The sequence below is a fragment of the Amblyomma maculatum genome, chromosome 4 (assembly GCF_055883805.1).
Source record: "Amblyomma maculatum isolate TAMU_Amacu chromosome 4, ASM5588380v1, whole genome shotgun sequence".
NCBI classification, from domain to species: Eukaryota; Metazoa; Arthropoda; class Arachnida; order Ixodida; family Ixodidae; genus Amblyomma; species Amblyomma maculatum.
Genome location: NC_139347.1, coordinates 128,627,361 through 128,638,922, shown reverse-complemented (window position 1 = coordinate 128,638,922; position 11,562 = coordinate 128,627,361). Strand labels below are relative to the sequence as shown.

At 47.5% G+C, this 11,562-nt stretch overlaps 1 protein-coding gene across 1 annotated transcript; it reads left to right on the top strand.

The window, feature by feature from the left end:
* The first annotated feature begins 900 nt into the window (after window positions 1-900).
* LOC146192360 (uncharacterized) lies at window positions 901-1,873 on the top strand. The gene is made up of 2 exons (XM_084600050.1): window positions 901-1,117; window positions 1,170-1,873. The coding sequence occupies exon 2, from the start codon at window positions 1,304-1,306 to the stop codon at window positions 1,871-1,873; it is 570 nt and encodes a 189-aa protein (XP_084456176.1). The 5' UTR covers window positions 901-1,117; window positions 1,170-1,303.
* The last annotated feature ends 9,689 nt before the right edge of the window (window positions 1,874-11,562 follow it).

The window sequence follows — 11,562 nt, the reverse complement described above, 5'->3', positions numbered from 1 at the left end:
ATATACTAATCGGTTGGAAACTGTTGAAGGATATCGTCCAATTTCCCTCTGTAATATTGATTACAAAATGTTTGCCAAGGCTATTTGTTGTCGTCTGCAACTGGTCATTTTGGATTCAATAGGCTCACATCAGGTATGTGGTATCAGAGGGCGCATTATTTAAACACACATCCATATTGCACGTTCAGTGATCGAGACAGTATAAGATGAGACGGGCCAAGTAGCTCTGATTCAAATTGACCTGGCGAAGGCGTTTGATAAAGTTAGGCTAGATTTCTTGTTTGCGGTCTTGGAGCATGCAAACATTGGTGGCGTTTTGCTGAAAGGCATAAGGCTGTGCTATATGAACACGTATACAAGGCTAATTGGTAATCAGGAGCTAACGAAATCAATATCACTGGAATCATCAGTTCGTCAAGGATGCCCACTGTCGCCACTGTTGTTTGCCTTATATCTGGCACCGCTCTGTCTCAGTATAATTACCAGTGCAGCCCATCCGGTGTTTCTTTCTGCCTCAATGTGAAGTTAAGATTTTAGCCTACGCTGACGATATCGCCCTCTTTTGTTCTGACAAAAAGAGGGTACTTGAGGCTTTATACTTGGCTGAACAGTTCTACGATGTATCAGGCTTGGCTCTTAATTTAGGTAAATCCAAAGGCTTTTGGTTTGGCCATTAGGGCACTAGACCAAATCAGTTTGGAGGCACATGCTGGGACTGTAGTCCTCTTCAGTACTTAGGTGTTCCGCTGCACCTAGTTCGCAACAGCGCAGCCTACTGGGATTCACAAATCGTACCTATGCGGCGACAAACACAGGCTTGGATGATAGGGAACTCTCAGTGTTTGCTGGGGCACAGGTATCATATTTTTGTTTGCAAAGCTTGCTTATGCCTTTCAAGTCCTGCATTGTGCGAGGTGGAAGGTATAAGTTATACACAGAATATTTGCAACATTTGTGTGGCGCTCTCAATGGGAGCTCATGCGGCGTGACAACCTGATCCTTCCCTTAGATTTTGGTGGAGTGGGTCTTGTTCACTTGTTTGTGCATCAACATGTTTCCCGTTTTTTCTTTTTCAAATCGGCAAACCACCCGTTTCTTGTAGCTGTGCTCATTAGGCGTGTTAGTCCCTCATTTTCCTTACTTATTCGCACCGACTGGCCATGCACGAGCCATGCATGAATCCCCATAAAGGCAGGCTCGTGAGGGGCCTTTATGGGGATTCCTTGAGAAGGTTGTTGACACTTTTAATTTTCTCACTGTGCGTTTCTCTCTGGATTACCTGCATAGCCTCTCGAGAAAGGAGATGACCCAGGTTCTCACTGAGTTTTTGTTCTCTACACCGTTGTATCGGCAGCCTTATCTGGGGTTTTTGGACACCACTGCTCTAAACCGTGTTAGGCAAATGTGCATTCAGGCAGCTGCAAAAACATTCTTTTTCAAACTACCCCCAGCGATGTTGCCTGTCAAGTCATTTCTTCAGGATAAGGAGATGCTCGTGCCCTGGACGGTGAATTGCCGTCTCTGTAATGTACCTGAGACAATTGATCATTGCTTTATTCTGTGCCGTGATGCTATGTACTTTTGGGACATACTACAAAGAACTCTTAAAAAGGACATAGAAAATACACCATATGCTATTAGATGTTTGCCTCCTGACAAAAACTCTGTCGTGCCTTACGATCTATTTGTGTTGATGGGACTGTTCAGCCTTTGGAAAAGCCGCATGATCGACAGGCATGCAGAGCCACCAAGATCGTCGAAATCCGTGTTTCGGGAGCAGTGTGCTTTGGTGAGAAGTGTATATGCTGCACGTGAAGAACCTCCAAACTGGATGCCGTACCTAGATGCATGTGTGTGGCTCCCAGAATTTTGATGCTTTGGTGATGGTGCATTGTCGTGCTAGTTATATGGTGGGCTCGTATTAAGCAGCCCGGTAACTTTAGACATGGACAAGTTTAAGTAAGTGGAGTTTTGCTTTCTTTTACGGACGTTTTCCCATGCAATAAAGAAAAAAAGATGGAGCGGTGGCGTAGAGGTAAAACATCTGCCTCGCATTCAAGAAGAAGGTGGTTCGAATCCCTGTGCCGCGCAATTTTCCACCGGATAAAAAATATCCGCGTGTCGATGGAACTGCATAAACAGATTTGAGGTGCGACCTGATGTCGGTAAACACCCTCGGCAACGCACTTGCTCACCAGAACAGTAACTGGCCACCCTGGTGCAGTAATCGGCCTCATCCTTCCATGATTAGTCCTATAAAACACCGGCCCTCAGCCAACAGCTGCTGCGGAGCAACTGACCACGGCGGAATTCAGACATGTGACGCTGCGGGGGTGCTAAGACTTTCTGGCTCCGCTGGACAGGCCGTCATTGGAAACTGACCCTCGCAACGTTTAACGTTATAACCCTAGCTAGTGAAGCTAGTTTAGCAACGCTGTTAGAGGAACTAGAGGGTATGAAATGGTATGTCATAGTGCTGAGTGGGGCTAGGAGGCGGAATGAGGCATATACTTTACTGAAGGATGGACGTGTACTGTGTTATCGAGGTTTACTGGAAAGGCGAGAACTAGGAGTAGGCTTCCGTGTCAGCAAGTATATAGCAGGCAATATAGATGAACGCTATAGCATTATCCAGAGGGTGGCAGGAATCATAATTAAGCTTAATGAGTGGTATAAACTGAAGTTTGTACAGACCTACGCATCTACATGCAGTCATGATGACCAGGCAGTTGGAAGTTTCTACGAAGATGTAAAATCGGCAATGGAGAAAGGAAAGACACAGTATGCTGTAATAATGGGCGACTTAAATGCCAAGGTAGGGAAAATCAAGCAGGAGATCAGGCATTGACGACTATGCCATTGGCTCTGGGAATAGCAAGGGGAGTAACTAGTTGAGTTTGCGGAGCGAAATAACTTCAGAATCATGAATATCTTCTCCAACAAACGGAAGAATCGGAAGTGGACATGAAAGAGTCATAACGGGGAGATTAAAAATAAAACTGACCTCATACTGCGTTCTAACTTCGCCATTATACAGAATGAAGAGGTAATCGGGAAAGTGCGATGCAGGGACCAGATAATGGTACGGTCTCGAATTAGTTCAAATCTAAAAAGGGAACGAAACAGATTAGTAAGAAGTCCATCAACGAATTAGCCGCGAGGGGGGCAGCAGAAGAGTTCAGGATCTTGGTACAAAATAGATATTCAGCTCTAGCCAAGGATGACGACATTAGCCTAGAAGCAATGATTAATAATTTCAGAGATATCATTACTGAGTCCGCTGTAGCAGTAGGCGGTAGGATATTTAGAGAGGACACCGGGTAAGCTGTCTAAACAGACAAAAGATTTGATAAGAAACTCTAAGTATGAAAGCCTTTATGACAATTCCTCCCATGTGTTTCCCGTTACCAGGAGATTCTTCTCTACGGAACCTGAACCGGTCTGCGTGGGGAAGAAACGGAAAGGCAAAGAGCGGAATAAACGCTCTCCCCGCGTACAGCGAGGAGGCCCAGTCTGTCTCCCGCAAGCTATCTGTGCTGTCTGCTTTCTGGGCGCCTCAACCTTCTCAGGGAACGTTGGTTACTCGCGCATAGGCGTCTTGAGGCTCGGCCCCTTACAACCTCATAACAGCTTCCAATCCAACAAACCAGATAGAATTGGCAGAGATATCAAAGCTAATTAATAAGCGCAAAGTGGCCGATATAAGAATGTATATCATGAGGAAAATTGAGCATGCTGTAAAGAACAGGGGAAGCCTTAAAACAGTGAAGAAGAAATTGCGTATAGACAAAAATTAGATATATGCGTTAAGGGACAAGGCGGGCAACGTCATCCCGAATATGAACAACACAGTCAAAGTAGCCGAGGAGTTCTATACTGATCTCTACAGTAGCAGAAGAAGCTAGGACAATAATGAGATTGGCGGTAGCGGAAAGTAGTCAGACGTTCCGCCAGTGACGAAGGACGATGGTTAAGAAAGCATTAGAAATTATGAAATGGGGGAAAGCAGCTGGAGAAGATCAGGTATCTACAGACTTGTTGAAGGAAGGGGGGGGGAGGATATCATGCTAAGAAAACTGGCCACCCTGTATACGCAGTGCATGGTGTCATCGACGGTACCGGAACCATGTCATAACGTAAACATTATCCTTAATAATAAGAAAGGGGACGCTAAGGACCTGAAAAATTACAGACCAATCAGCTTACTGCTGTTATGTAAAAGGTATTTACTGGGATGGAGCGCATTCGGCAAGCACTCGCTGATTATGACTAGTAGCTTACCGCTATCGCTCAAGAGGGAAGTATACAACTGTTGTATCTTACCTGTACTCACCTATGGGGCTGAAATGTGCAGGATAACGAAGAGGGTTTTACTTATGTTGAGGACAACGCAGAGGGCTATGGAACGAAAAATGGTAGGGGTAACGTTAAGAGATAGGAAGGGTGCAGAGTGGGTCAGAGAAATAATTCTAGTTACTAACATTCTAGTGGAAATAAAAAAGAAGAAATGGGTGTGGGCCGAGCATGTAGTGCGACGAGAGGATAGACGATGGTCGCTTAGGATAACAAACGGATTCCAAAAGAAAGAAAGCGTAGCAGGGGGTAGCAGAAAGTGAGGTGGCAGGATGAGGTTAAGTTCGCAGCGGTTAAGTGGATGTAGCTAGCACAGCTGACCAGGTTAATTGGAGAAATATGGGGAGGACATGGCCCCGCAGTTTGTATAGTCTGGCTGAAGATGATTGGAACACAATCCTGTCAAGACGCCCTGCTGCTGCACGATATTGTGGGGCTAACTGAGTTAAATCATCTGTAATTATTTTTATCGCGCCACCGCTCTCTACGCGCTACGTCATCACGCCGTCGCCTTCTCCAATGAAATCCCGCTGTCGATAAGAGGCGCAATGACGTCAGCGGCGGCAGTCACAATGGCAACCACGTTGGAGTGGCGTCACCTAAACTACAACGTTTCTTACAGATATTTAGGGTTGGTTTGTGGGGTTTAGCATCCCAAAGCGACCCAGGCTATGAGAGACGCCGTAGTGGAGGACTCCGGCAATTTTTACCACCTGGGGTCTTAACGTGCACTGACATCGCACAGCACAGGGGCGCCTTGCTTTACGCCGCCATCAAAAAGCAGCTGCCGCTGAGGCTGGGATTCGATCCCTCGTCCTTGGGAACAGTAGTCGAGCGCCGTAACCACTGCGCCACTCCGGCTTTTTTTTTTCTTTATTGCCTGACTTCGGCAAAATACACAAAACCACTTACAGGGCACAATGAGCATTCATTATTACAACGATCAGCCAGGTGGGTTGTGGCGTCGTCGTGCTAAAATTCTCTTAGGGTCACTAATGGCTCCAATCTTCCGAGCCACTCGGGAGCTTCAGGAGAAGTTTCTGAATTTCAATATATATATTCATGCCTTCCCGAAAATAGATCCGTGCTGGCCGTGCGTCAGGATCGCAATGGTATCCTGCCATTCTCGAGCGCCAAATACAGTGGAGGGCCATTAGCCTAATAAGGTCAAATGGCACCCCATCCTCATTCTCTACTGGCAAGTACCTAATACCATACGAGTCTAATGGAAATTCTTTTTTTGAAGTCCTTTGTAAAATATCCCAAAAGTATACCCCTTCCCAACAATGTAGGAAAACGTGGTCTATAGTTTCTGGCTGTTTACAAATTAAGCAATGCGAACCCCAAGATAAAAATAAATTCTTCCTTTCCAAGAACTTCTTTACTGGCAGTGTTTCCGTGTGTAACTTAAAGAAAAAAGTTTTTGCATTTGACGGGACCTGCATCGCCTTCACCCGCTTAAGTACGTCGCGTCCTGGTCCTCCACTGTATAGGGCCCTGTACATTGGTATGGGTAGAACTACGTCGCACAAATCCTTTTACAGCTTCTTCCTGCTAACACAAGATAAATATTCATAAGAAAATCGAACAGACAGGAATCGCACACTAGCGACAACTTCTCTAATGCGCCACTCCGGCGGGGTCTTGTTGGGGGTATTTAGAATGGGGTAATATGCGGAGAAAGATATGGGCAAAATGTTACCTTAGCAGCATATGTACTGTTTCAGGGTATGTTTGAGAACGTGTGCCTCGCTTCTTGATGGGCACATCTAGTTATCACTGGAGCACACTTATGACATTTGCGGGCGATCTGACAGCTTATTTTTTCAGTTCTTGAACGAGGATAGTCAACGGCAGGTGCGTAGCCAGGGGAGGGGAATGGGGCTTAACCCCCCCCCCCCCCCCTCCCCTTTCCCGAAATGTTTTCTTGCTGTCATGTACCGCCGGCCCAAACAACCACCAACGCTGGGAAGCATTCTGGATTTTGTCTACAATATCGTTTTCTGGTTCGAAAAGACATTTCGGCACGAACATTACGAACTTGGGCTACATTTCGTAGCAACGCCGATGCAGCTGGAGTCAAAGCAAGGAGCCACTTTCGAGCACTAAGTTTCAAGGGCGTTTGGATGGCGAGCATACTCTTCCCGGCGGCCACGGAGGGGGGTGGACGAAACAATAAGACAGCGTCGAAGCCAGGTTTCCATTCCCCTTCAGTGTTTCAAGGGCTTTATGTCACTCGGCTTCGAATACCCATTTGCCCAAAATCCCTGCGCCTCTCTCCCACTGCCCTCTTGACTCCTGCATATTTCTTTTGGTGCCTTTTTTTTTTTCCCTCGTCCCTTCTGCGGATCCTCACCGTGCTGTAGCAGCTCTTTATGGTACTCCCTCGCTCCTCTCCCCGTGCACTATGCTCCATCCGTGGTTGCGTATTTTGTTTGTGTGTGTGCTTGTTTTTCCGTTCTCGCGCTTGTTCCTACGCGCAGAAGAGAAGGGGCCGAACGCTGGCCCAGGTTATTTTTTTTATTGCACCTCGTTTTTTACGTACGCCGCTGCGTAGAAAGATAGGGTTCTGTACGCGTAGCTCCGTTTTGGTTCCAGCCGAGGTTCGCGCAGATTCTCCATAAGTTGAAAACAGAAAGGGACCTAGCGGACAGACGCCGGTAAGTGACCGCGACCAAAGGCATCGAAGCGGCGCCGACGGCGGCGGAGTGACCCTTTGTCGCCTGTTGCCCCCCCGCCCGCGTTTTTTTTCGGGACGGAGACGACCTGCCCTTTCAGACCTTATTGCCCCTTAGCGCCCACGGCGGCGAGAACGGAAACCTGACCTTTTGTTGAAAGGTTCGGGGGGCGGGTCGCCGATCAGCACTGACCCTGCTCGCCGACTTCTCGAGGCTGGCGGGTGACCTGAGAATTAACGCAGGGGAAATGACCTCTGCCAACGGACGACTTCTCCGGCTGCTTTGCCTTGGTGAAGGATTTCCACCGCCAGCATGCACAAGATTGCCATCAACATCAGATAAACCAGCCCTCGCCACCGAAAGATGTGCGAGGAGGCTCAAGCATCACCCTCTACAATGGGCGGCATCTCACGTCCTTGTTTGTGCCCCGCTGATTGGACTGTACAGATTGAACTTTGTTTTCCAGCTAGGGAAGTGGGGATAGCCTACTATATTTGAACGACGGAAATTGTCTCCACCAAGAGCTCATTTTTCGTCCTTCAACTTCATATTTCATCATGTAAAGAGTTGTACGAAGCATTTCTTCGCCTCTACTCCCTGGTTGCTCCTACTCCTTCTCCTTCGTCTCGGCACCTGATGGTTCTACTGGGGTGAAGTCTAGGCTCTCTAGTTCTCTCTTCCCCCTTTCACTCCTTCTTTTATGCCTTCATCCATGCCGCGATGCAGGAGCCCACGCGGAGTAAAATTGCGGCAGTTAGTACGGCTTTTAACGCGATACCGTTAAGGCTACCCTTCAGCGAGAATCGTGATGTCGGCTTTGTAGTTGTCAGTGTCGCAAGCGAAAAATCAGTAGCATGCCTCAGGCGCGCGATAGTCGGCCGGTGACAAAGCCGGGCTCTGATTGGTCAGCGGGCAGTGTGAGACATGTCTGAGTTGGGCGGGAGCATTGTGGACAGTGAGGTGGGAATCGAATATGGCACCCTTGAATCTCAAGTTAGACAAGCTACTCCAAGTCCCGCAGGCACGCTCCTGTAGCGTGGTTCAAGTTGGCGTGAGTTCTTCTATATAGGTAGGTTTTTCACGTAATGCGATAATTTTCAAATTTGTGCTAATGAGTGCGTGTGTTATAATAGGAGCACAAATTAAGGAATTAGTGACTAAGCGAACAGCAACGTGCATGCACGCGAGTGAGGAGGTTATATATTTAAAGGCGGATCTTTAGTGCCCTTCAAATTTTGTTTTTTTGTTTTAGATATTTCTATTTAACATTTGAAATGGCACCAGCCGAGGAACGTTGATGACCACGCAGCACCTGTGTGGTGCCGATGTGTCTTGCGGGGTGAGTTGAACGAGCTTAGAGGAAGAAAGGAGCTTCGCTCAAAGAAGACTCTGCAAGAGTATGCATTTTCTTGCCCGAAAGCACAGCTGATGACAAGGAAAGTGGCGAGAACCTATCCTATCGCAATTGATAGTGGTGTGAAGAACCATAATACACCATGCACAAAAGCATCAGAGAAATCTTAAGCATTGAAACATGGGTGTGTGCGAATGTTCGAAATGTTCTAACAGCAAATCGAACATATTTTTTTCTATTCTCTTAACGCATCTAATATTATAGGTTATCGTTATTCCAAATAGAGCAGACGTAGTTCTCGAATAACCGTCTCGTATTCCAAACAAAGTACGCAGTAGCTTTTTTCCATCTGCTGTTTTCTCTTTCACAAACAGCGCTACTCCGTCGCCGCGCAGTGTTATTTCGCGTAGGCTCTGCACGATAAGTGAGGTTGATAGCTGCAATGAAGTTCATTCGGGGTCCTACAGATTCAAAGGTAATGTAATTTTCTATCAAACCTCGCATCGCAAATACCCTAACCCCTGCAAAGGGTTAGGAAAAGCGAACGAGAGGCTGCTCCTGCGCCTCTTCACCAACACGATGCTGTGCCCGGCAGTACTTCAACATTTTGACTCCCAATTCACTGGCCAGTGCCAGTACTGTGGGGAGGTGGCTGACACCTCCCACCTACCACATGGTATGGGCTTGCCAATGAAACCCATCCCTTCCCTTCATCCCTAACCCTTCCCGGGAGGACTGGGAGGCGACACTGCTCGGCTGCTGCGACCTACGGGCCCAAAGGGCCCTAACGCGGCGTGCGCGGGCAGCGGCAACCGCTAATAGGGTCCCTGACTAGGGTCTCCAGCCAGTATTGTAAGGCCGAGGCCCTTAAGGCTCCACGTCAAACAAACCTCCAAAATGTACAATAAAGTTTTTAACCACCACCACCAGGCAGTCGCGCGCTGGTACTTCGGAAATAGCGCTCGCTCGCACCATGGCCGGTAGTGCACTGCGGAGGTTTCTCGCAGAAGCCGCTTACGGCGAAGAGGGATCTGAAATCGCGAATCGTGTTTTTATCCCTTTGCAGAAATTGGCTATCGGCGAGGTGATGAACGGGTTGTAAATGACACAGTCACCCGCAAATAGTCTTTACTCAGTACTTTTCTATTATTTCTATTATTCGAATAATAAAATACTAGATCTAGTATTTTTATTTCGTGAGTCCAGAATGTCGCCCCCACCCGGGAGCTACACATGACCCACCTGCCCTAATTCACGACATCTGGGGCAAATAAAGTTGTTTCTCTCTCTCTCGCTCTTGTCATGAAGCTCATGAACGGGGTTGTAGATGACACTGTCGTCCGCAAATAGTCTTAGTTTAGCCACAGTCGTTCAGTACGTTTCTGGTCATGAAGCTCCTCCTTAACTCTAAGGGGGAGCTTTGTGCGCTGCCAGCCTACGTGTCTCGCCGCGGCGCTCCCTGCGGCGAAACATGCAGGCTCCCTATCTAGGGCTACCCTCCTATATTTTCCATGTCCGGTCACTCGCTCCGGAGCGGCGGTTCAGGGTTCTTATCTAAAACTACTGATTGCTAGCTCCGATTCGCAAGGCGCGCTAAAAGCTAAGCGTTTGTCGCGGTGAAGTAATCTTGCGCACTATGGCGCTCGCGTAGCAAAGCTCACGTTACATGCGGCGCGTTTCTACTTGCGTTTGCACTTTCCATTCTTTACCATTATGCGATGCGCGCGCCTCATTGCGAAGCGCGGCACTCATTCATTCATATCGGCGAGCAGAGAGTTCTGTCGCTCGACGCGATGTACCGCTTGCAACGTGGCCATCCACTCATCCACATGGGCTGCCTAATGCTCGGTGGAAGAGGGGGTCCGAAAGCATCGAATCATTTTGTCAGCGGTAAAATAATTACCAATCATTACCAACTAGCCCAACTTAAAGTTTTAACGAAGTTTCTAATAGAAAGCACAGCGCAATGGCAAGGAGCAGGGCCAGCACTGCAAGGACTTTCGTTATTGTGGCGCTTGGCACATGCGCTTAATTTTAAGGCGAAGCCTGAAATGGGTCATGCTCGCTGCCACGATCATGTCCGTTTGTCCGTAACGCTTTAGTTTGATAACATCATCAATGGTGTAGTATGTGCTTTGAAATAAATTATGACGTCATCAGTGGTGTATATGTCGCACATTGAAATTCATATTGACGTTATTAGTGGTTTAGTATGTCATCCGCCAGCCTTTAGCGCAACGGTCAATATCCTTTGATTTCGTCGCCTGTGATCGGGCATGATTAGAAGATATGTCATATGCCAGACAGTGACGTTCGTTTCATTTGATATGCGTTCGCCAAGTGATAAGGAATGAGGATCCTATGCTGGGTGCCGAAAGGGCTCATCCACGTTATCGAGTGATACCATGTCATTTTTACTATGCTCGTACTCCTGCGGTGGTGAGTTTGACAGACGGCCCGATGGCGGGAGATTGTCCAACGGCGAAAGCGCATGCACGCTCATGGCGATCGGTCTGGTCTTCGTGAGGAAGACAGCGAAGTGAGTATGAGGCTGACAGACTGCGAGGACAAGCAGGCAACACGTTGTGAGGGGCAAAAACGCCTGTAATGCGAAGAATGGAGGTGGGATGGTGAAGTGACTGCTCCTTTGCCGACTATTTATCCTGTAGTGAACAAAGGTGGGGGACAGAAAGGATAGACGACAAGAGCGCTTTTCTGTCGTCCTGCTTAGGAACTGTGCTAAAATATAAAGGGAGCACGGACCAGCTAGGCCGATGCAGCGTACATTTCGTCTTTCTGCACTTGTTTCTGCACAGAAAATGATGCCTGAAACAAGCTGTCCTTACATAGCCAAAAAATGAACCAGTAGAAATATTGCACTCGGCAATATTTAATTAGCTTTATGCAGAATTCACTAGTACATATTGAGCAAAAAATAAATAAATAAGAAAATAACAGCTAGCTGAACTGAAAATACATAGTAGCAAAGCAGGTTCGGGTAAAAAATGTGGATGGACAGCTTATTTACACGAGCTTCCAAGGCCCAAGCATCACAGGGTAGTGAGCTAGTGGAGATCGTCTGAGGTCACTATGAGAACAGTTCCGTTATTCTATCGGGCGCTCGGTTTCGATGAATACAACAGAAAAAAAATATGCTTGCATTACCTGTGCTTCCTG

What these genes read in the sequence shown, in the direction of transcription:
- LOC146192360 (XM_084600050.1), top strand. Translation starts at nt 1,304, where the DNA reads ATGACCCAGGTTCTCACTGAGTTTTTGTTCTCTACACCGTTGTATCGG.